Source organism: Muntiacus reevesi, chromosome 4 (genome assembly GCF_963930625.1).
Source record: "Muntiacus reevesi chromosome 4, mMunRee1.1, whole genome shotgun sequence".
NCBI lineage: Eukaryota > Metazoa > Chordata > Mammalia > Artiodactyla > Cervidae > Muntiacus > Muntiacus reevesi.
Window position 1 is genome coordinate 39,006,287 of NC_089252.1, and position 24,992 is coordinate 39,031,278.

General features: G+C 45.7%; 1 protein-coding gene across 4 annotated transcripts in view; it reads left to right on the forward strand.

The window, feature by feature from the left end:
• Positions 1-24,992, forward strand: part of PTPRM (protein tyrosine phosphatase receptor type M) — a 637,795-nt gene that overhangs the window by 555,269 nt on the left and 57,534 nt on the right. For all 4 annotated transcript variants that reach the window (XM_065932554.1, XM_065932556.1, XM_065932555.1 and 1 more), the window contains 2 exons: positions 10,960-11,036; positions 14,991-15,027. In XM_065932554.1, the coding sequence (XP_065788626.1) occupies positions 10,960-11,036; positions 14,991-15,027 (114 nt within the window). The remainder of the gene's footprint in view (positions 1-10,959; positions 11,037-14,990; positions 15,028-24,992) is intronic.

Consider the following 24,992-nt stretch of genomic DNA (forward strand, 5'->3'; position numbering starts at 1 on the left):
CGTGTCCAACTCTTCAGTCCCATGTATGGTAGCCCACCAGGTTCCTCTATCCATTCTCCAGGCAAGAATCCTGGGGTGGGTTGCCATTCCCGTCTCCAGGGGATCTTCCAGACCCAGGGATCAAACTCTTGAGCAGCCGAGTCTCTTGTGGCTGCTCCCTTGCAGGTGGATTCTTTACCACGGAGCCACCACGGAAGGCCACACTACGATGACTGACACACCTATGAATAGCAAAATGATGACTATAGTCAAGCTGGTGAAGTACAGTATCGTCTCCTTACATAGTTGTCATGTTTCATGTGTGATGAAAGCACCTGAAACCTACTCTCTTGACAAATTTCTGGATTCAGTACAGTATTAGTAACCCTCATCATCATGCTGTACATTTCCTCTCTAGATTTAGTCATCCTATGTGGCTGTCACTCTGTCCCCTTTGACCAGCAACCCCCATCAGAGCCATTACCCCCCTCCCAAGCTCCTGGTAAAGGCCCTTCTACTCTCTGTATAGATTTGACATTTTTTAGATTCCACATACAGATGAGATCATGCTGGGGTTTTCTTTCTGTATCTGGTTTATTTCACTCAGCATAATAATGTCCTACAAGTTTGTCCTTCTTCTTGTTCTTGTTCAGTCACTAAGTCATTTCCAACTCTTCTGTGACAGCTTGCACTGTAGCCTGCCAGGCTCCTCTGTCCATGGGGATTTCCTGGGCAAGAATACTGGAGTGGGTTGCCGTTTCCTTGTAGTGACAAATGGTTACCTTTTCCTCTAGTGTTTTGTTGCTTTCTAAAAGAATCCCTCTAGAACTGTCTGGTTGTTTACATAATTGTCTGTAAGCATCTACACTGCCCCATCCCAAGACATTAACCACTTAGACCACCTACAAACGATTATTAGGGCTTCCAGAATAGGGTTTGCTGATTTTTAGATGCTACTGTTCATCCACCCCAGCTATGTAGCAGGAGTCGGATACCAGGTTGCATGAATACCACCACTCCTGGCTTAAATACCAGGACTGCCCTGGTGCCCACCCCACTTTGTCCAGTCTGGTGCTACAACTCACGTCTGAGCACTGTCTCACTGGGGGGCTTGCGCTCCTGCTCAGTTGGTCCATTTCTTGGCAACCCCATGGACTGTAGCCCACCAGGCTCCTTGGTCCATGGAATTCTCCAGGCAAGAATACTGCAGTGGGTTACCATTTATTCCCCCAGAGATCTTCCCATCCCAAGGGTTGAACCTGTGTCTCCTGCATTGGCAGGCAGATTCTTTACCACTGAGCCACCTGGGAAGCCCCTCACTGGGGGTGTGGGCAATTCAGCATGAGCCCCGGTAGGTCTGATGAAGCCGCTGCCATGCTGAGCACCCTTCTGGAAGTCACCATTTGGAACTGCTTCATTTGAGACTCTGTATGTCTTTAATTAGTCTTCCCTAGGGGCTTAGACGGCAAAGAATCTGTCTGCAATGCGGGAGACTCAGGTTCGATCCCTGAGTTCAGAAGATCCCCTGGAGAAGGGAATGGCAACCCACTCCAGTATTCTTGCCTGGAGAATCCCATGGATAGAGGAGCCTGCTGGGCTACAGTCCAAAGGGTCGCAAAGAGTTAGACACAACTGAGCAACTAACACACATGTTTTTAATTATAGCAAAAATGAATCTTTGATAGTGTTGTAGAAAGACTTGAAGAATAAAAATACTTCCCTAAATCACCCTAATGTATATACTCATACTGGTTATTTCTTTAAAGACATAGAGAAGAGTATTACATCTCCTTTTCACCCTAAGAAATCCTGTGATTGTAGAAAACACAGTTTCCCTGGCTGGGAAGCCTTCTCCAGGGAGCCCAGGCTTTGGGAATAGCGCACTAACTAGGATGAGGAATTGGGGGATTCAGGGAACGGGTCCTAGAGATTCTTGTTATTGCTTTTCAGAGGACATAAAAGTGCTTTAATGATCACATTTATTGTTTTACAACAGTCTTTGCATATAAAATGGTTTTAATGATGCTTAAAAACTGTTTATTGGCTGTTGTTCTTAAGTAAGTTGAACTTTTCCCTTATTTACACAACACATTTGCTGAGCAAGCCCTTCCAAGTATAAACGAATACTCCCTGCACCATTGACACACACACAGACACACGCATACAGACACACAAGCAGAGCCCTCCTAATACTCTCAACAGTTCTTTTTTTCATTCCACTCTTTTTTTTATTTTTATTTAATTTTTTTTTTATCTTTTTTACTTTATAAATTGGGTTTCCCGATAGCTCAGTTGGTAAAGAATATGCCTGCAGTGCAGGAGACCCCGGTTCAGTTCCTGGGTTGGGAAGATCTTCTAGAGAAGGGATAAGTTACCCACTCCAGTATTCTTGGGGTTCCCTTGTGGCTCAGCTGGTAAAGAATCCACCACCTGCAATGTGGGAGACCTGGGTTTGATCTCTAGGTTTGGAAGATTCCCCTGGAGAAGGGAAAGGCTACCCACTCCAGTATTCTAGCCTGGAGAATTCACAAAGAGTTGAATTTAAATTTTTTTTATTTTTATGATAACACATCTCAGCAGTTTTTAATTGTAACTAACAATTACAATTGAGAAAATAAGACGCTAGTCAGAAGAAAAAAATGAAACTCTGCCATTTGCAGCCACTTGAAGGGACCTAGAGGGTATTTGGCTAAGTGAAATAAGTCAGAAAGGAAAATGCAGTATATTTTCACTTATGTGTAGAATCTAAAAAATAAAACAAATGAATATAACAAAACAGCAACAGACTCACAGATACACAGAACAACTAGTGGTTACCTGGGGTGGTGGGGGAAGAAGGAGGGAGGTACAGGACAGGGTAGAGAATTGGGAAGTATAAACTACTAAGTATAAAATAAACTACAAGGATGTCACATACAGCACAAGGAATACAGCCAATACTTGATAATAAGCTTAAATGGAGTATAAGCTATAAAAAATATTAATTCATTATCTCTATTTTATATACCTGAAAGTAATATAATATTGTAAATCAACTATACTTCTACTGAATAGATGATAGGACAATGGATGGATGTATAGATAAATGGTAGGATGAGGATATGATATGATACGACATGGTATGATAGAAGAAGATGGCTTCAAGGAAGGCATGGAGTCAGAAGCAGCTCCTGTATTCCTGACTTGGGTGGATGGAGAATGGGTGAGCAAACAAATGGACAGGTGGAAGTATGGGACATTTACAAGATGTGTAACCCTGGAAGGGAAACTGATTTGGAGCTCAGAGGTAGCATGGAAAGCTTGTGAGTTTAATCCAAACACGTATTGCCATGCCTTTGACATATTCAGATGGAATTCAAGTAGGCAGCAGCTATGTGGACGGGTCTGGAACCCAAAAGAGATGTAAATTAGTGAATATTCAAGCAAAGGACTGGTAGTTGTCAGCTTGTCTGTGGAGGAAGCATGGAGGGCATTGAGGGCCTTGGACCCAGCCTGGAGGGGCTTTAATAATGAGCATTACTGAGATAAAAGCACCGACACGTGCAAAGGAGCATGTGTCATGGAGGGGCGGGGCATGCATGGTGTCCGGCTGGGGGTCTAGGACAAGGAAGACAGAGATGTCACAAGGTGGGGAGTAGCCCAAAGCTACTTTGAAGTTGCCCGCAGCTGCTTGGGATGGGGGCGGTGGTGCAGCCCTGACGGTGGAGGACCCTCGATTCTCACATGAACAGGGGCCCTTCTGAGGTCTGGTTTTCATCTGGACTTGGGGTCCCCATGCTTCATGAGGCAACTAAGAGGACAGTGAGAACTGGGACCTGGTCTTTCCCGCCCAGGTCTTTACCAGCAATCTCATCTCCATCTCTGTGGCCCGTGCAGAGGGCGGCACATCCCCAGGACTTTGTCTTAAATCAGCATGCTTCTTCCTGCTCACAGAGCGACTCCAACAGTCCCCGTGTCACTTCTGAGGGACAGACTACTGTCGCGATCCAGGCTAGGTGTAAAAGCAAGCAAAGGGAGGAGAGAGAGAGAGTTGGAGGGGAGTTTAGGGGGCAAGACTCACTGGGAAAGCATCCAGCATCAAAAATCCAGCAGATGAGTATAAGACAGAAACACACCCACCGAACACGTATAGAAAAGAAAAGGGTAAATTCTAGGGAAATTAGTCAAAATAAAATTAGAGGCAGGGGATCTGCCAGGAGCCTGAAAAGAGGAGGCATCCCTGACAGAGGGTCTCAGTTAAAAAAGAGTCAGGCACAAGGCAAGACTAAGAAGACAAAACCCGCAGTGGGAGTGAAGCTCAGTACAGAGCCTCCAGCACCCTGCTCAGAGCTCCTTCTTGCTCAGATCCTGCATGGCTGGACCTGGGCCCCCCACCCCCTAATGGGCAGTGGCAAAGACCCCAGGCTGGAGCAGGGGGCAGGGGGAGGCAGGATGCGCAGCACCTCCTCTCGGTTACCTCGACCCCTCTGCCTCTCGTGCCTTGAAACCAGTTTACAGCACCTGCCCTTGGCAGGATGTAACCACGGGGAGAGCAAGACTGTTATTTGCAGCAATCAATAATAATTAAAATTAATTTTGAGTCTCCTGTCAGAGGGCAAATGTTACTTAGATCATTGTGGTTCCAGTTTGCCTTAAACATGTCATCAATATTTAGCAGAAGGGGAGAACTGGTTAGAGATGAAAGATCGTCAGTGACAGACGCCATCTCTGCCGCCACAGTAACATCTAATCACTTACAGGTTCCAGCTGCAAGGCTGTGACCCAGATCCATCGTGTTCAATATGAAAATGTTAAAATATTTGAAGCTACATAGAGGTGTTTTAAACATAATATTGCTTGATAAAAAGGGCATAAATAACATGGTTTAGGGATTGAGGGACCTGCTTTAAATCTCTAATTACCCCGCCTCTGATGTGCGAAGGCAGTCATACACACACACACACACACACACATGCATACACAGACATATATACACAAAACACATATATGGTGTGTATATATGTGTGTGTGTACATGTGTACACACAGATACACTCATAAGACTGACTTATTTACACATAAGTACATACTTACGTGGGCTTCCCAGGTGGCTCAGTGGTAAAGAATCCGTCTGCCAATGCAGGAGACGCAGGTTCGATCCCTGGGTTGGAGAGATCTCCTGAATGAAGAAATGGCAACCCATTCCAGTTCTCTTGGCTGGAGAATCAGATGGACAGAGGAGGCTGGCAGGCTATAGTCCATGGAGCTGCAAAGTATTGGATGTGATTGAGCACACACACACACACACACACACACACCCATACATACATATATAAACACACGTAAATACATATGTATATGCACACTACAAATACACACACATAAATACGTACATACACATTCATAATGTACACACACATACATGTGTATATACACATGCCGTAAGTATGTACACACATACATAAATACACACGTGCAGACATACATGCAGGAAAGTACACACAGACTATAATTTTTCAGCAGTAAGCAATGGTTTGTTATGACCAGGCCTTAAATGTGCCTGTCTCTTAACCAAAAATTTATTTTTGCCCTATTTCATGTACTGAAGGCTTTTTTGGAAGAACTTAGAGGAATGGCACAGACCTTTGATGCAGATCAAGTTTCTCAAAACGGCAGCTTATTACCCTTCTGGATGGGGTAATATTGAGTTGTGGCTATTATATAAACATTAGTTGGAGTTTGATCATATTCCTTTTAGTCATGGCTAAATAGGTTTCTTTTTCCAATTAAAAAAACAATTCGTACACATTCAAGAAAATGTGTGCAGTAAAGAGGGGGAAATTGTCCAGCACCTCACCCAGCAAATTCAAATTCTACTAACCTTTTATTTCTCTTTCCTTCAAATCTCTTTCTTCTATAGCTTGAAGTTACTGGCTTTATTTTGAGCAATAAAAATAGATTTTTATTGTTTTCTTTCTGATTCCTAAGACAGTGCAAACTATGTAGACAATTGAAGTGGTGCGTAAAATCATAAATGGAAGAAGAAACATCCCTCCCAATTTTGCCACCCAGGAGATGTCCCATCCCTCTTGCTCACGATGCTCCTACACACACATCCAAGTGCATTCGATTATTTCATAGAAACAGACTCTTAGGAGACATGCTGCTTGCAACTCACTCTCCTTCACTTATATTATGTCACAGAGATTGTTCCAAGGAAAGAAATTTAGAGTAATCTTTTATAGTGATCGTTTCAGATTCCATTGTTTCATAAGATCGCTGAGGATCAATTCTCTGCTGATAGTGAATGGTTTAAACTGGGTGGGGCTAGAATAAATTGTGTCTTAGAAAAGGGAGTTTTGGGCTATCATATGACCCTGCAATCCTGCTCCTAGGCATATATCCAGAGAAAAACATGATCTGAAAGAATACATGCACCCCAATGTTCATTGCAGCACTGTTTACAATAGCCAAGACATGGAAGCAGCCTAAATGTCCACCGACAAAGGAATGGATAAAGAAGATGTGGTACATGTATACAGTGGAATATTAGCCGTAAAAATGAATGAAATAATCCCATTTGCAGCAACATGGATGGACCTAGAGAGTGTCATACTGAGTGAAATAAATCCGACAGAGAGAAATATTGTATGACATCCCTTATATGTGGAATCTAAAAAGAAGTGATAGAAATGAACTTGCAAACAGAGACAGACACACAGACTTAGAGAATGAGCTTATGGTTGCCAGGAGAAAGGATGTGGCGGGGCCGGCGGGGGGTGTGGTTAGTTAGGGAGTTTGAGATGGACATGTATACACTGCTATATTTAACATGGATAAGCAGCAAGGTCCTGTTGTACACAGCACAGGGAACTCTGCTCAGTGTTATGTGACAGCCTGGATGGGAGGGGAGTTTGGGGGAGAATGGATACATGTATAGCTATGACTGAGTCTCTTCCGTGTTCACTTAGACTATCACAATTGTTTGTTAATTGACTATACCCCGATACAAAATAAAAAGTATAAAAAGAAAGGAAAGGAAAAGGAGCTCTTGGCATGGATTCACTGGAGAGGGAGGAATCTGAAGGCAAATATGAAATGGTTCAGGTGAAAATATCAGGTCTTGAAGTCACAGCAGTGATGATATGAGTGACAGAGCTGTGAACCAGTGCATGGCTCATAGTAACTCGGTCTGAACAAAAGCACCACAAGGTAAGCACTGTGTTATTTCCATTTTACGGTGGAAGAAACTGAGGCTGCTGCTGCTGCTCAGTCGCTTCAGTCGTGTCCGACTATCCATAGAAGAGAGTAGTTTCCTTTTTTATTGAAAGATAGTTGATTTTCAGTGTTTCAAGGGCACAGCAAACTGATTCAGTTATACATACATATATACTATTTTTCAGATGCTTTTCATTATAGGTTATTACAAGACACTGAATGTAGGTCCCTGTGGTATACAGTAGGTCCTTGTTTAATTTTTATATAGTATGGTGTATCTGTTAACCCCAAATCCCTAATTCATTCCTCCCCACTATCCCTGGGCTTCCGAGGTGACAGTAGTAGTAAAGATCTCACCTGCCTGTGCAGAAGCTTAAGAGATGAGAGTTCAATCCCTGGGTCAAGAAGATCCCCTGGAGGAGGGCACCGCAACCCACTCCAGTATTCTTGCCTGGAGAATCCCATGGACAGAGGAGCCTGTTGGCTACAGTCCAGGGGTTGCAAAGAGTCAGACACGACTGAAGCAACATGGCCCAACACTTCTACTTACCTATCTGTAGCTCTATACCTGTATAGATCGGTCTCTGTATATCTATCTAGATGACTAGATCAGATAGTCTTTACATCTGCTATGTAAATTCTCCCTGAATCAGTTAGAACGTCTTCCTGCTTCTGTCATTAAGTAAATAAAAATCTTTAATATGTGTTCATCTTTAAAAAAAAAAAAAAAAGCTGGAGAAATAGCAATGAAGTTTCAAAAAACACAAAACTTCATGGGACTTAACTGGATAGTAGGAGATGGTGAGGAAATTATTTCAAAGGCTCTGTTTATGGGAGATGAGAGTGCAGTCTTTGCAGAGATCGAAGTCCCTAATGAGAACATTCCAGAACCACTTGAGAGGCCCAGCAGCGGTAAATCATGGGGAATGGGCAGTACTCACCCTGAGGCTCCCAGGGAAATAAAGCCTGGAAGAGGAGGGATTCTGATAGGGACCACAGCCGATTCTGAGACAGCCCTGGGTCAGAAGCTTGAGAGGCTCTGATGCGGTGCCTGCCTTTTAAAGCACAGCCCAGGGAAAGTCAGGGAGTGAAGCTGACCATCAGGGGAGCTGACTGAAGGTCAGGGGCTGCAGCAGAGCAGGGTTTAGTCCTATTGTAGCATCTTTCTTTTCGGAAGCTCAAATGACTTTACCTGGGGAACTGCTCGACGCTCCCCTCTGACATTGTGTGTGGTCGCTGGCTCTTCCGACACAGACGACAGCCATGACCTTCCACATGTACCCCGTTCCCCAGGAACTCCCCTCCCCATGACCAGGCCAGTTCTGGACCGGAGCCTCTGGTTTTAAGCAAAATGGATTCTAGGATACTAGTTCTTAGAGCATGTCCGCCACAAGGAGAATTTTTGCTCACCCGTGTGTCCATTCCTGGGTCACTCTTGTCAGTTTGGGCAGCAACTGTAAAGGTGGTGGGAAGAAATGCCCGAGCATCTGACACCCAGCACGTGGCAACAGCAACAGCGGGCATTCTCCATCACTGGCTTGACACCAGGCTCTCCAATCCTCTCTTCCTGTGGTTCAGTTTCATGCTCACAGTAATCCCATGGGGAGGCACTGTGACACCCCATTTGCAGGTAAGGGAAGGAAAGCCCAGCGAGATGAAGCAACTTGTGTGGAACCACAAATGAGGGTTCCCCTGGCACCCCAGCCCCAGGGCCCACACACATGCCCACTGCCCTCTTCTCTCGAAGCAGAGCAGGGGGACATGGCTCCCTCCAAGCTTCGCCCATGTCTGACCCACCTTATCCCCACGCTCCAGATAAAGGTGCTGTTACTCCCTCCAAGCTTCGCCCATGTCTGACCCTCCTTATCCCCTGTCACCAGATAAAGGTGCTGTTACTCCCTCCAAGCTTCACCCATGTCTGACCCTCCTTATCCCCCCTCGCCAGATAAAGGTGCTGTTACTGGTTTCATTATTTAGTCACTAAGTCGTGTCTGACTCTTTGTGACCCCATGGACTGGAGCCCGCCAGGCTCTTCTGTCCGTGGAATTCTCCGGGCAAGAATATTGGAGTGGGTTGCCATTTCCTCCTCCAGGGGATCTTCCTGACCCAGGATCGAACTAGCATCTCTGCGTTGGCAGGCAGATTCTTTACCACTGAGCCACCAGGAACGCCCCAAGGTATTAAGCCCAGGCTGATTATAAGGCTCGGACAGAAAATGATGTGACCATCTGTCAGGAACTGGAGTGAGAATCCCACCCGTGAAGGAAAGTTAGAAACTTGACTCAGAGTTCCTCCTGTGGAATCAAGCACAACGGTCCTCCGCAGAGGGTTGAACTTGAGGGACCAGCTGAAATGTTGGCTTTCACCCATTAGCAGGTCACAACAATAAACAGGTTCCAGTCAGCAATTCATCCGGGTCAAGCGGCCTGTCACCTGCAGGCATCCTGGCTCTAGCCTTAATCTGGGGGTGTCATTTCTCACCCACTAACCCAGATGAAATGTCAACAGTGTAGAGGCAGGACCTCCATTGCCCAGGGTCATGGCAAGTGGGGTCTCAAAGCAGTTCCCCCAGCCCACCTCTCGGACCCTGCAGTTCTTCCCTCTCAGAGAGGCTGGCTTTATCTTCCAGATACAGGGTTGGTATGAGCTTTCACTGGAAGGAAGATTCCTCTACCCCAAAGAACATTCATTTAGAAAAGCAATTTTTAAAGGACCTTTTTTTAAGTTCACTTTTGACTCATTTAAAAGACATTTGGGGGACTTCCCTGGTGGTCCAGTGGCTAAGACTCCACAGTCCCAAGGCCGAGGCCCTGGGTTCAATCCCTGGTTAGGGAACTAGATCCCACATGCCACAACCAAGACCCAGTGCAGCCAAATAAATAAATTAAAAATATTAAAAAATGAAAGATATTTGGGAGTAGGAGAAATTCAACATTCCAGACACTAACATAGGGTTTGGGGGTGGGGCAGTGAGCAAAACACGAAAATCCATGCCCTTTTAGGGTTTCTAGCACTTTCCTTTTTAAAAGATAGATTTTCAAGGAAATAACTGAGGTGTCTGAGTAGCATTTATAGAGAAAATTTTCCATCCAGAAAAAATGTTTAATGTGGCTAGTTGATACCACCATCACGACCCCTAGATTGGACTTGCTGTACTTGAGAATTTCTGTTTTTGTTTAATCATTAAAACAGCCTAGTTGGAGGCGGGTGCTGTCGTCCCTCGTCCAGATGAGTGGCCGAGGCTTGGTGGTGTAAGTTAGTGGCCTTGGTCACGTGGCTGATGGGGGCCAGCCTGGCTCCACCAGCCATGCCCTTGATGCAGGGGGAGAGAACCCTGGTCCGATGACTGAGGTTAGAACCGTGTCCACAACTCCCAGAAAGCTGGGTGGTGGTTTGTAATCGTTGTTCATCAAGGTGGATGTCAGAGACAACCTTCAGAATCTCAGGGCTCACGTGTGATTTAGTGGAGTTGCTAAACTTCCAGTCCAAGAACTCGTCCTGCCATGATCCACAGGACTCAGTAAAAGATTCAGACCTCTGCCGGCGCTTCACATCTGTAAACGATCAAAGAATGTGTTAATGAGATTTCCTGTGAAATGCAAAGGAATATAAACGCTTCCGCATCTTAGCAGAAGTGTAGGTGTATAGCATTTAATTCTTTGTTTATCTCTAAAGTGATAGGATGTGGATGCCCTCTCTGTAACATGCTCACATTCTGCAGCTCTGCACAGACCCACAGACAGCGTTTGTTAATTGCTGTTTTCTTGTCCTTTTCCTTCTGCAGATGATCATTCCCGGGTGAGACTGCAGACCGTAGAAGGAGACAACAACTCAGACTACATCAACGGGAATTATATTGATGTACGTATTCTGTGGCTCAGTTGGTAAAGGATCCACCTGCAATGCAGGAAACCTGAGTTTGATCCCAGGTTGGGAAGATCCCCTGGAGATGGGAATGGCAACCCACTCTAGTATCCTTGCCTGGAGAATCCCATGGACAGAGGAGCCTGGTGGGCCACAGTCCATGGGGTCAAAAAGAATCGGACACAACTGAGTGACTAACACGTATTCTGACCTGTCAGTAAACCCAGCTGTTCCGGCACATAGCACCCTGTGTATCTGCTCCAAGACAGGTGGACACAGGTTCAACCAAACGCAGCAGCCCTGTCCAATCATGCAGAGCTTGACTGTGAGGACATGTCAGCCTTGGGCTGATGAGCCTCCCCCACCACCCCCCATGACAGTCTCTGCCTTCTTGGCCACCCCATGCTTATGTGGACTAAGAAAATGGCATTTCCATTTTTGTCAACAGCTTGGATTATTTGACACTTAAAGAAATCTGTTTGCATATTAATAGGACAAAACTCTCTAATTCCTCATTCGATGATTTGCCATCTCCTGTCATCACAGCACTTTTAAGTTGCCTTCAAAGTCATCTGCAGCTGTTAACCAAGACTTCTGACACACGCAAGACGTGTCATTAAATATGTAGGCTGCTTAATTATTGAAGCCTGCTTCTTTGTTCATTCTGCATTATGTTAACTGAATGTCTTACATTAGAATAAATTCTTTGGGAGACAGCATGTTTTCACTTGAAAGAATGAATGAAATCGAAAGTAGACTGAAAATCAAGGGAACACTGCTGTTACCTCCAAGGCCCGAGTTTAGACTGAAGAGATCTCAGCTCCTGAGGCATCATCCTCTGCGCTTGGACTTCATGCTGGTTCTTAATCCACAGGCGTCTTTGCACAGACTTTATTCAGATACGTGGGTTCCTTTCTTGTCTTTGTTGAGTATTACTAAGAATATTAGCATCACAATCTCTAAGAGTTATCTAAAAATAACTCTTTGGAAAAGACCCTGATGCTGGGAAGAATTGAAGGCAGGAGAAGAAGGGAATGACAGAGGATAAGCTGATTGGATGGCATCACCAACTCGATGGACTTGAGCTAGTGGGAAATAGTGGGTGACAGGGGAGACTGGTGTGCTGCTGTCAGTCCATGGGGTTGCAAAGAGTCCGATACAACTTAGCGACTAAACAACAACAACAATATACTACAGGATACTTGGGTGGTGCTCACTGGGAAGGTTTGGCATTGGGGTTATAGAGTTGAAGGTGGGGGCTGATGGAGGGTTATTTGAAGAATAATTCATATCTCAATCTTCATACACCCCTAGACCCTCCTTTTGCTAATGACCAGAAACATACCCAACCCAAGGTAGAACTTTTTATTAACTCAGAGTTTCCTCCTAAGGCACACTGACTTATTCCTTTGTTCAGGAAATGTTTAGGGAGACCTTGACAGGAATGCCCAGAGGTGTATGAGACCTGTTACCTTCTCCCTGAGGCCTCACCACTTAGAAGCTGAAGTAAGAACCGTCTTTGCTGTGGTGCCCCTTCCCTGGGGAGAGTCCAGGGGAGCCCTGTTCATACTGCAGTCCAGCCCTCCAGCCCTTGGGGTCCTTGAGCAGAGGGACAGTGTCTGGTCCTGCTGTATTCCGCCCCATCACAGGCTAGGATGCTGTAAGCCCTCAGCATCTTCTGAGTCACCATCTGAGCAGTAGCTGTGATCAGATTAGGCTTGTCCTGGGGGCCTTTTGAATTAAGCTTTAAAGAACAGCTGTGTAAGGCTTCAGGTGATCCAGTAGAGAGCCACAGCCACTGAAGCCTGCAAGCCCTAGAACGTGTGCTCTGCAACAAGAGAAACCACCACAATGAGAAACCTGCACACCACAGCTAGAGAAGGCCCGTGTGCAGCAACAAAGACCCAGAGCAGCCAAAAAATAAATAAATAAAATAAAAAAAAAGAACGGCTGAGTAGGGACACAGAGAGGGGAGGACATAAAAGTCATGAACATACTAGATTCATTAGTTTTCGTTTTTAACAGAGAAAGAGTCAGTGTTCAGGGCCACTTTTCACGTAATCGGTGAGATTTTATTGAGCATCTATTACATGTCAGTAACTGTTTGAGTTGCTGGTGTTGCAATTGTGAACAATTCAGGCCAAAACAGAATACTAAGCACTGATATAAGGGACCTAATGGTCTAATGGGGAGAAAGAGACCATAAATGAAATAAACCATGGTATATTGAAGTCTGGTATATTGGACAGTAGGAGGAATAAAGTGGCTGGAGTTGGCTCCACTGAGAAGATGGGGGTCTGGGCCAGGTGGGTATCTCAGAGGGGAGCCTCCAGGCTTAGAAGCAGCCCCAGGAAAGGCCTGGCTGAGGAGCACGCCAGGCAGATGTGGAGGGATCTGAAGGGCGTGGCATCCAGGTGAGGGAGGTCATGGGCAGGTGAGTATATGGCGGTGGTGAATCGGGCTCTTCCTGTGAACCAGGAGATCAGAGGGTCAGCGCAGAGGAGTGACTGGATCTGGAAGTGAGAGGAGGGTGGGCTGTGGGTTGGCGGGAGTCAAAGTTAGGATGGCCGATGGTGACCTGGCCCATCAAATGACCCTCGCCTCTGCCAGCACCTTGCAGACCCACACAGACAGTGGTGAGTCCCTCCAGGTCCTGTCTCATGGAGCTTATCGGCTGCCAGGAAATGAAAGTGAAAGTGAAAGTGAAGTCGTGTCCGACTCTTTGCGACCCCAAGGACAGTAGCCTGCACCAGGCTCCTCCGTCCATGGGATTTTCTAGGCAAGAGTACTGGAGTGGGTTGCCATTTCCTTCAATAACCCTCATTAGTATCTGTGTCAGAGACCTGCTGCTGGTCAGGGTAGAGAAGAATGTGTCTGCTTGGGTTGTCTTTTAAGAGCAAAAAGATCTAAGTGGTCTGAGCAATTGGTATTTCCTCTCCAGGTATCTTTATTCTCTTTTCCAGGCAATGTTTTGTGCCTTCTCAGGGGAGAGAAAGAGGAAGTGTTAAGGTCCGTGGCAATATTACACGTTCGTGCACGTGCTTAGTTGCTCAGTCGTGTCCGACTCTTTGTGACCCCATGAACCGTAGCCCACCAGGCTCCTCTGTCCATGGGATTTCCCAGGCAAGAATCCTGGAGTGGGTAGCCATTTCCTACTCCCGGATGGTATGTGTTACCTGTGTGTTATTTTCTCTAAGTTGACTTAACTTGCCCAGATATCGGTCCTGCAATGTCCTTGTTCCCTTCTTGCTTTGGTCCCAATTTTCGTCTTTCCCCCTTCTTGTAGGGTCGTGATTAAAGGAAGGAGTCTTACAGAATTTCTGCTTCTTTAAATTCTTGGTCCTGCTACAGCATCATGTCTTGGTATCTATAATGTTTAAAATGATGTTTGGTATGCCCACTCCAGTATTCTTTCCTGGAGAATCCCATGAACAGAGGAGCCTGGCCAGCTATAGTCCATGGGGTTGCAAAGAGTCGGACATGACTGAACGGCTTAGCACAGCACACAGCACATTACTATTGATGTAACTGTCTATACCAATATAACAGAATATGAGTTAAAGCTTTGTCACATTGCCGATAACATCCCGAACACAAATGAAATTCTATTGCACATTCCTAGCCGGTTTGCACTCTAATCAGAGTCGTGGTCATGTTACTTCAGAAAATCCATACGTTGTTAGTGTTTATTGCTCATCCGTCATCTCTTAGCCTGTGTGTGATTAAGTTACTCACCCACTCCTCGCCGTGCAGGCATCAGAACTGTTACACACTGATGCACCTTGGCTTATTAAGAGACGCTCAGTGGTCCTGAGTCTGGTAATGTACCTTCCCAGTAATGCAGCTGTTGCTTTTTGAAAGTGCATTCATTTTGGCAAACTTAGTATGTGACTTCTGTGCTGCTTATTGATTTTCAAGTTTGTCTAATATTCTTTCTCATTTATTTTTTAGGGTTATCATCGACCCAATCATTATATTGCTACACAAGGTAAGTCGATTCCAGCTTTGATGTCTTTTTTGGTTGTTTGCCCATTCTCTGTCATTTCATACCCAGCTCACCCTCCCCGGGAACTCTGTCACATGCTGCTGTAGCCCCGGGGGCTAATTGCATTTCCAGCCATCAACACGTGCACTCCTGGTTTCCCATCAGAGGTTCTGGTGATGTAATCATTCAGTTAGAACTTCATATTGAGATCAGTAGAGGAAATGTGTTCATCAATTAATTATTGAATTAACTCTGCCTGCCTGAGCAATTAACCTGACATTTGCAAGAATAGATGTATAGATATTCATTGAAGAAATAAGTATATTCTGTGTATAAAGACCTGAACTGGTCACTGCTGGGGATGCAAGCCAAATCCAGTAGGTACCCTTGTTACATTGGTGTGAGTTAGTGGGGAAGACATGTTCACATGCTGTATACTTAAAACCTTGTGTGAAACCAACATGACATTGTAAAGCAGTTATCTTCCAATTAAAAATTTTTTAAAAGCCTAAAAGAAAAAAAAAATGCCACTATCATGGGTCATTTGTAAAGATTAAATAAGATAAATGACACCTATTTCAATACTGTTATTATTATTATTATATTCATGTGATTAATATAAAATATATGATTGGCATATGATTATAAATATAATTAATATCATATATATTATATAAACACATATTTATGTTAATATATCAATATAACATCAATATATTAAATCTATAAAGTTAATATCCATTAAATTTATATATAAATATAATATAATAAATATTAATATAAGTATTATAATAAACATATTATTATTTTTAAAACACCTTTTGTGAGAGGTACAGATAAGGTGTTAAGGAAATTCAGAAATTCAGACAAGAAAGAGGTCGCTTTCAGGTGGGATGGTTCAGAAGCAGCCTTGTGGCAGAGGTGCGCCTGGGCAGGGAAGGTCTGATTGGCAGAGACATCACGAGCAACAATCTGAAGGCAGCAAGTTCGTGCTCCTGGGTAGAAGGCAGTTGGTGGGTCACCATGGCTAAAGGAAGTGGAAGGCCAGAGGAATGTGTCAAGGAAGTTTAAGTACAGTTGATGTAGAGTGCTGTGGTAATTTCTGTTGTACATCACATTTACGTGGCGTGGTTTCCGTACCGCCTTCCCCACCAGTGATGGGGCCGGTCATCTGTGGAGAGTGAGGATCATGGGAGACTGAGGTTTTCAGGAAGAGGTGTCATCATGGTCAGGTTGCTGAGTCAGTACAAGGTGAACAGAGGAAGTGCCGGGAAACAGAGACACCCACTCGGAGGACGAGTGAAGAGTGAGTTCTCTGTGTTGTATTACTGTATCATTGTTTTGGTGACACATCATATCCCAGAAACAGGCGTGGGGGAACCAAACGGATTCAGTCTGCCGCTAGTTAGGGGTTGGCAGGGGGACGCCTGAGAAAAAGTCAAGGATACCAAGAAATCGTGGGTGTAAAGTCTCAAATTGGAGGCAGGGAGGCCAGAGTGTCCATTGGGCCCTGAGGAAAAGGAAGGCACTGAAGGATTGAGGCCAAGGTCGGTGGTGAGTCAGGAGGTAGAACAGGTGGTCGTAGCCAGAGACCAGAGTCCAGCGCCTAGGGCAGTGGTGTCCGGCAGAGCTCTCTGCTCTGGTGGAAATATTCTCTGTGTCGTCCCATATGGTGACCACTAGTCATCCGTGGTCACTGATACTCAGAGTGTATCTACTGCAAAGAGTGACTGGATTTCAAGTTTAAACAGCTGCATTTGTCTCTTCCCCATTGGAGGTGTCAGGCAACAGAGCTCTGGGGCAGACAATCTCTGGGTGTGGCCAGAATTATCCTCCTGATCCCCACGGCCACGGCAAAATCCTGGGGGCACGACTCTCAGAGTCCAGTATTGTGTCATCACGTCCAGATGCTGCACTTGAATCCAGGGTGCATCCTTCCCTGGAGTAAAAGCAGCAGTGCCTCCCTCCAAGGTCACTCTGTTGTCAGAAGGAACACCTCATGGACAATGCCCACTGTGAGCCCGGCAGAAGCCCGGCCCTTGGTAGGAAATCCTAAGGGCTCAAGAAGCATACACTTGGTTTGTCTCACATCTGGGACAGAGCGAGGACGTCTGAACCCAAGTCCAGCCCTGGGAGCTTCCAAACAGAGCGGACTGATACTGGGGCTTCACATCTGTCCTCTAGGCTATCAGAATGTTCCCGAGTCAGGTCATAACAGCTCTGGTTTATACACGGGATGATTATCGGACATCTGCAGTTTTTACAAATGTACATGAACATTTTGTTGCAAAATATACAAAACACTCCTTAGTTCTTGTCGAGCAGCCCACGTTCTTGTAGAAAGTATAACCAGAAAATTTAATCTGATTTAAATGTCCACAGTTGAGGGCTATAGATTTGTGTGACCAAATAGCCAGTGGAAGTACAGATTGAAGACCCCAAAGTCCTACTTGGGGCCCCTCCCTCATTCATCCTCTCTGCCCCTCTGTCCCCGAGGGAGGTCACCCCTGGAAGAAAAGAATGCCATAACAGAAGTCACTTTCTGGCCCCGTTAGAAGTAGTTTGAGTGATACTTATTTGCTCTGCAGCCATCGTTGGCAGCCTTCACCCTATCAAGTATTAATGAACAGATATATTTGCAGACAGATGAGAAATGGCAGATGTCCTCAGTTTGAAGGAGATCACTACGGTGCCCTTTAGCAAAGAAGGGGCCCCCCCACACCCTACAGAGCATGGCCCTTTCCTTGGTGACTGGTGGGCCACAGGCTAGACTTTAACACCTGGCCGTCCTTGCATCACTGTTGCTGGTGCAGGAAGAGGAGGAAATGAGCTGATTTTGAATCTAACATTCAGTCCAGACAGTACCCATCCTGTTACGAGTAATACCTTCAGACCATGATGTTCGGATTAAAAAGTCAGAATGTCTTTTCTCCAGTGCACCATAGGCACAGTGTAACTGGTGGCCTCGGGTAGCCAGTGATAAAGATTTCTGCTCATCTGCAGTAATCGACCGGGACAAGATGGAACATGTTTGTGGGTGGCCAACAGAATCATGAACAGCCTGATTCTAAATCCAACAAATGGAGTGATGAAGACTAACAGGCAGATGCCATGTTTAAATCCCTCCTTGCTCTTTTTGCCTCTTTACTTTGCACTGAGATGAGTCTTTAAAATCTGTTCACAGCAGGAACCCCTGAAACTACATGAATGGTCCATTTTCCTGACAACCAGTTCTATCCCCAGGAGTTGGAAATACATAGATTCCTAGCAAGTCCCCTCAATGCAGAGGACGTGTCATGACCGTATCCCTTCAGCCTCTCCCCCTCCCTCCACTTTATTGATTTTTCTACGAGTAACTCACTCTGACCTTTGGTGATAACGGTAATGTTTCTGCAGATTGAAGGGACCACATTCAAGCCAGAGTGGTAGCTTTTTTGAGTGTGTTCTTCCCATCTCCCCGCCCTTTAATTGTTCTCCATCTGGCAGCTAATATATTAATGCCCCGATGTTCACTGCATCCCATGTGCCTGGCCAGCTATTAATACAGTTGTAAACTTGGGACTAAGGACATGGCACACAGGGGTCAAAGGACAGAAACTCAGGTTTGTAGCCGCCTGTCCACGCTCAGAGCCGGGGCAGAGCTGGGGGTTCAAAAGCTGGTTCACAGAGAGGCAGTACCCACTCAGGTGGGTGGAGTCACCCAGAATGGATCATAATCAATCAGAAGATGCCCCATAGAAACCACCAAGGAGACCACCACGTGGGCCATGAGCCGGAGGTTCTGTGCACATCAGAACCGCTCCTCCACAGCCATTCGAGAACTCGAGATCATGGAGAAAGGAAGGGTTAGTCACTCAGTTGTGTCCAACTCTTCTCGACCCCACAGACTGTAGCCCACCAGGCTCCTCTGTCCTTGGGATTCTCCAGGCAAGAATACTGGAGTGGGTAGCCTTTCCTCCTCCAGGGGATCTTCCCAACCCAGTGCTCAAACCTGGGCCTCGCACATTACAGGCAGGTTCCTCACCGTCTGAGCCACTGGAGAAAGGTTCTCTTTACTATTATTTAGGTTTATTTTTCAAACTGACTCAAGGGTCCTGCTTCAGAGAACTCAGGAAAGGCAGTATGAGGTAGTTACGGAAGAAAGGGCTGTAAGTCTGTGGTGGACACGGCTGCGCCCTCCCTCTGACTCACGTCCAAGGTTCCTCTGTGGGCTGGAGATGCATGGGAACACGGGGGGATCCTGCCCAGAGGATCCCCCTGCATCACAAAATCTGGGGTTCACGCAGTTTAGGGGTGGGGCACCTGCACTTGGCCGGGGTCTCAGAGGAATGGGGACAGGTGGGTGGGGAGGCAGGTGTTAATCCAGCGGGTAGGCCGAGTGGGAGGACACCCAAGATTCAGGAGGAGTGGGGGCCCAAAGGAGACTGCTGAGAGGGGCGTGGTACCTGAGGTCTTAGTTGCTGGTTGAAATGGATCATCACTCAGGAAAAGTTCACACAGACACACAGTTTCACATGGACGTTTAGGCATGCTCTGACTTTCTACAGTCCAACTTGAAAAAATCTATGCCCCCCAGATTAAAACCCTTGAATTGGCGGGGGAGGTCTAAGAGCAAAGAACCAACAGGTAAAGTGAGGACACTGATTAAAAGGCTTTGAACAAGGAGCCGTGTTTACTGAGCGGCAGAGAGGCAGGGAGGGAAAAGGAAGGGTGTTTCTAAGCTGTATGGTGGTAAGAACAGTGCTTTAAGAAGATGAGTTAGTGTGGAGTCATCCTGGAAAGAAAAACCTGGACATAAAGATAGCAAGAAGTAACCACAAGAAAATTTGGGGTTAGAGGTGAGTAGTTCAGACAACAGTAATGACAGGAATGCAGCTGTAGTTTTTATTTTATTCAACGATCCAGGTTGCATATGACTAAAATATGTTTTCTAATATTAAATACATTATGTTCTAGTTTCAAAACTGTTCATTCTTAAGCATGATTCCTTCTCATTTAAGAAAATGCAATAAATATATTTTCTTTATGTTTTAGTAGTTAGGGTTGATATAATACTATTCTTTCTGAAACACAGCTTTTTTCTTTGTCCATTCGTTCGGTAAATATCAAGTGCCATTTATGTACTAGGCTTTGTGCTGTAACTAATTTAATGTAATTTCCATCCCCCGACCATTTAAGATATTACTTGTCTCGTTTCATAAATAGGAGACTTGAGGCCCATGGAGAGAAGCAGGGGTTGAATACAGAGCTAATGCATAGCTGAGTGCCTTGCCGTGCGGTCTACGTCTCTATGTCTGGATAATGTGTGAGCCCCACTGGGCACTGCATGCTGCCGCTTACGTGGGCCTCATGAAGGTCACCCCTCAAAGTCACATGATGAATCTTTTATGAAATGAATCTAGGATCCAACCCTTTCCTTCTAAGTAACCAGTCATGTCCAACTCTTCGTGACCCCATGTACTGTGGCCTGCCAGTCTCCTCTGTCTGTGGAATTCTCCAGGCAAGAATACTGGAGTGGGTTGCAATTCCCTTCTCCAGGGGATCTTCCCAACCAAGGATCAGACCAAGGGAATGAACCCAGGTCTCCCGCATTGCAGTCAGATTCTTTACCATCTAAGCCACGCTTTCTATGTAACAGTGTTTCTCTAAAAGCAAATTTTCTATGATATGTTCACATCTGAAAACACCTTTTAATTAAAATAGTCTTAAATGTCCTGAAATATGACTCTGAGTGTTTGGAATTGCCTTGTTCCCAAGTGGGCCTCTAGGTACCTGTCTGGAAGACCTGCTGGTCCAGGGCTTAGCTGGTCCAAGGAGCTAATGCTGATGGTAGCAAAAAGAATTAATGTGGTCAGATCAAGGCCAAGTTCAGAATTCCAGTTGGGTGGCCAACCCTGTCAAATTAGCACAGTTCAGGAAAGAAGAAATGATTAAATAGCTGTCGGGAGCCTAATTGTATGCATTCACAATCTAGGGTTAGAAAGATATTCATCTTTCCTTCTCAGAGACTCTGAACACTCAGAGTTCAGAGTTTCAGGGCACCAAGTCATTCTGGCATAGACGCAGGAACTGATAGTGAAAATGAGATACCAGATAGTTACTGGTATCTGTCCCTCGGACAGAACCGTCCCCAGCCTGGCAAGGGCAGTCTGTGTCTCAGGCCAGCCAGAGAGGTAGATGCTTCAGCAGAAGGCCACTTCCTGGCCTGCATCCGAAGAAGAACCAGAGTTCATCCACTGATCTGCAAGCATCTATCTGCCCAAGGCCTGGTGGAGGGCGGGCACGAAGCAGATGACCAGTGGGTTGGCAGCAGCCAGGGAGGGAGTGAAGGGAAGAACAGACGAGCAAATGGAGGGCTGCTGGCTGTGTGCCCAACACCAGTCAGGACTGGACTATTCCACCCAGGCCACAGGACGCCTCCTGCTGGCATGATGATGTGTCTGCTGACATGGGTGGATTTTTGTCTTCAATATATGTGACTCCTCTCTAAGTTAAGGACTGGTCAACTCCTATTCTTGTGGACACTTTTTCTTTCGACGTGTCAGTAAATTGAGGCACTGTTTTTGGAGACAGTTTATCTTGTCAAAGTCACTTAGTTTAGCTCCCCTCTGACTCTGTTGGTGCATATATAGCCACCTCCATCTACACCTTAGATGGTCAGTCTTATTTGTCCATAATTATAATCTGTTACTAACTTGGAAAAGAGAACTGAAACAGATTTCCTCCCAAGACTTTGAGCTAGGGGCAGACTTTCACATGAAAATAATAGGGGCTTCCCTGGAGGTCCAGTGGTTAAGAATCCGCCTTGCAACGCAGGGGACACAGGTTCTATCCCTGATCCAGGAAAATCCCAGATATCTTGGAGCGACTAAGCCTGTGTCCCACCACTTCTGAAGCCCGCACACCCTAGAGCCTGTGCTCCATAATAAAAGAAGCTACTACCGTAAGAAGCCTTTACACTGCAACGAAGAGTAGCCCCTACTTACCGCAAATACGGAGAGCCAACGTGCAACAGTGAAGACCCAGCACAGCCAAAAAATAAATAAATAAGGCTTTTTAAAAAATAAAGCAAAGGAAAATAATAAAAATGTGGGTCATGAAAGTTTACAGTGAAAATACCTTCAGGTCCTCCACTACTGTGGAACAGTTGAAACTTTGCTGCTGTTCAAACTTTCATTCTGTTTACTCTTCATCTGTTTTTCTTCTGAATTTCATCCACATACCCTGTGTGGTATGAACATTGTTAATAAGGGTTTTCAGAAAGATGACCATGGGTTATGTTTTCCCTGGCATCTGAAGCAGTAAATACCAGTGCTTAGAACAGGACACCGCTTCGCTCAGCAGGTCAAGACTTGTCAGAGGGTCAACACAAGTCCCGCACACTCTGTAAAGAGCTTTTGTCTCTGGGGTTCAGGCCTCCAGGTAGAGATGAACACTTGAGATTATTTCTCAGTAGAACTGAAACATTTTTTTATATCCAAAGCTAAGCCTTCAGTAAACATCTTTTGTTTTTATCCCTCCAAGCACCGGCTCTGCGTGCTCCTCAAGTACAGATTCTCCATTAGCTGCCATTGTTCTTCCTGCTGAGCTGTTCCCCCATTGTCAAGGGGTTGTAGGCTATGTTTGGATTTACTTATCATATCCTATTGAAGATTGGTTTACAAGTATTGGTCAGTAAAGTGGAATATTCTCTGGTCTGCAAACTTCAGGAGGGAGGCTGTGAGAAAGTGTGACTTATATGCAGACCTCTAAGGAGGTCTCAGTATCCCTGTCACCCAGGGCCACACCCTCCACGTGGGGCCCACATGCGTCTTACTCTCCATCTGCAGATCTTCAAGGCAAAATGAACAGGTGCAAGGAACAGCTTATCCACAAACTTCCTCCGAAACAATAACTTTTCTTCACCAGGTGAATTTTAGAAGCTACTGGCCAATGAGCCCAAAGGTCTCATCACAGACATTGCTCAGCCCCATGCTCTTCATAAACTCAGTCGTTAGAAGGAAAAATATTTAAAGCTGGCTTGCAAATAAATGAAAGGATGAAATCGAAATTAGACCACGTTAGGTACCATCTGCCGTGTTGTCCTAGGTGCTACGGCAGAAACACATCCCTCCAGGAAGGGAACCTAAGTTGATACAGAGTAATTGGAAGACATGATGTCCCACAGGTTCAGGGTCCTTGAAGCAAATGCTTTTCAAATCTTTCAAAGTAATTTAGAAGTGTTCCTGTTTGTTTTTTTTTTTAAGATTTATTTATTTGGCTGCGTCTAGATCTTAAGATCTTAATTTCAGCATGTGGGATCTTCCGTTGCAGCACACAGACTCTCTAGTTGTGGTACATGGGCTCAGTAGTTGTAGTGAGAGGGCTTAGTTGCCCTGCATCATGTGAGATCTTAGTACCCCGACCAGGGATTGAACCCATGTCCGCTGCATTGCAAGATGGATTCTTAACCACTGGGCTACCAGGGAACTCCCAGAAATGTTCCTCATTTAACGTAGAAAAATTATAGCACCTTTTAGAGTTGGTAAAAACTTTAAAAATCTTCAAGTCCATCTCCCTTCTTTTGTCATCGAAGCAGTTGGAACTTAAAGCACAGCTTTAAGTGACTCTCATCCATGTCAGCTCAAATAAGTCACATATGCCGAAGGCTTTATGAACTACACAGGTGAGCATTCGTACTTGATTAGGGTTTATGCCGTGTTCAGCTTAGGGGGAACATCCTGGGTTTCTGGCCTCCTAAGGTGCCTCAGTCAACAGTGAGGAAGAGACAGAAGGTCTCATCATTCTCCCAGGTTCAGCCCTGAAAGAATGGAGCAGTGACTAGTACCCAGGTGTTTTTCTCCAAGGACTGGCATTCCCCCACCTTCACCCACTTTTGCAGAGCCAAGCTGTGGCTTTGAGGCCTAGTCCATTGAAACTGAACCAGTATTTCTGTGCATCTACCAAAGGCCTGCCAAGTGTGGAGTCGGGAACAGAGCGTGACTCAGGAATTAGACAATGTGGCAGCCAGCTGTTACTGACCTGTGAGTTTGCTGCAGGGTCAGATTTGGGCAGGACTTCAGATGTTTCTCTCTCCTAGCCCTAAACCATTGAGTGGGTGGAGAAGTGAGCCCCGATTCAGCCTGAGAATCACTCTTCCTGCGTGTCGGGACCAGGATCCTTTATTGTCCATCGAGGCGGTTTTGGACAAGTCTCTCAAGGCAGCAGACTTGAGGAAGTGTCTAGCCATTGCAAGCTCCCTTTCTTGCCTTCTCACTCAAAAGGATACTTCTGGAAACTTCCCGATACCATTGAAAACTCGATACTGCCTGCACTCTGCTCTGTCTAGGGAGTCAACTTACCTCTGTTTTGTTCATTTATCAGATTTATTCTCTTTTGTTTCAAATAAAAGCGGATCCCACTTGTGCACTAAAAAAAAGCTTAATTAAAGAAGAGAGTGACTAACGAAAACCTTTATGTCTCCGACAGTGGCCCCTGAAGCATGTGCAGGGAAGTTTTTCCCTTCATCTTGCTTCTCCTTGACAGAAGGCAGGCGGGTCCTTTGGGTCACCCAGCCCCTCCACGCTGAACGCTGCCATTCTTTTTTTTCTCCTTGATTGCTTCTCTCTGTGCCCCTCTTTGGAGCGTGAACAAGCACTCAGAATGAATACATGAGGCTTCTCTTTGGAGACGGGCCTGATGGATGTTCTGCGACTCAGCCTGCAGGAGACTCTTGTGCTGGGAGCATCTGTCATGTTCCTCCCTCCCGAGGCTACAGACACTTTCTCGGCTGCCTCCTCCCAGCTCTTCGAGCAGTGTTTCCATCCAGCTTGCTGCGGGGATCAGGGACCAGCAGACCCCCAGGAATGCATCTCTGTACCTGAGAGTAGGCTCTTGCCCTTCTCTGCCGACCACCTGTCCGTTCTCCTCTACCACGAGTTCTTCTTTGGAGGCCTCATCTTTGCTACCACTTGGATCTGATTTATCTG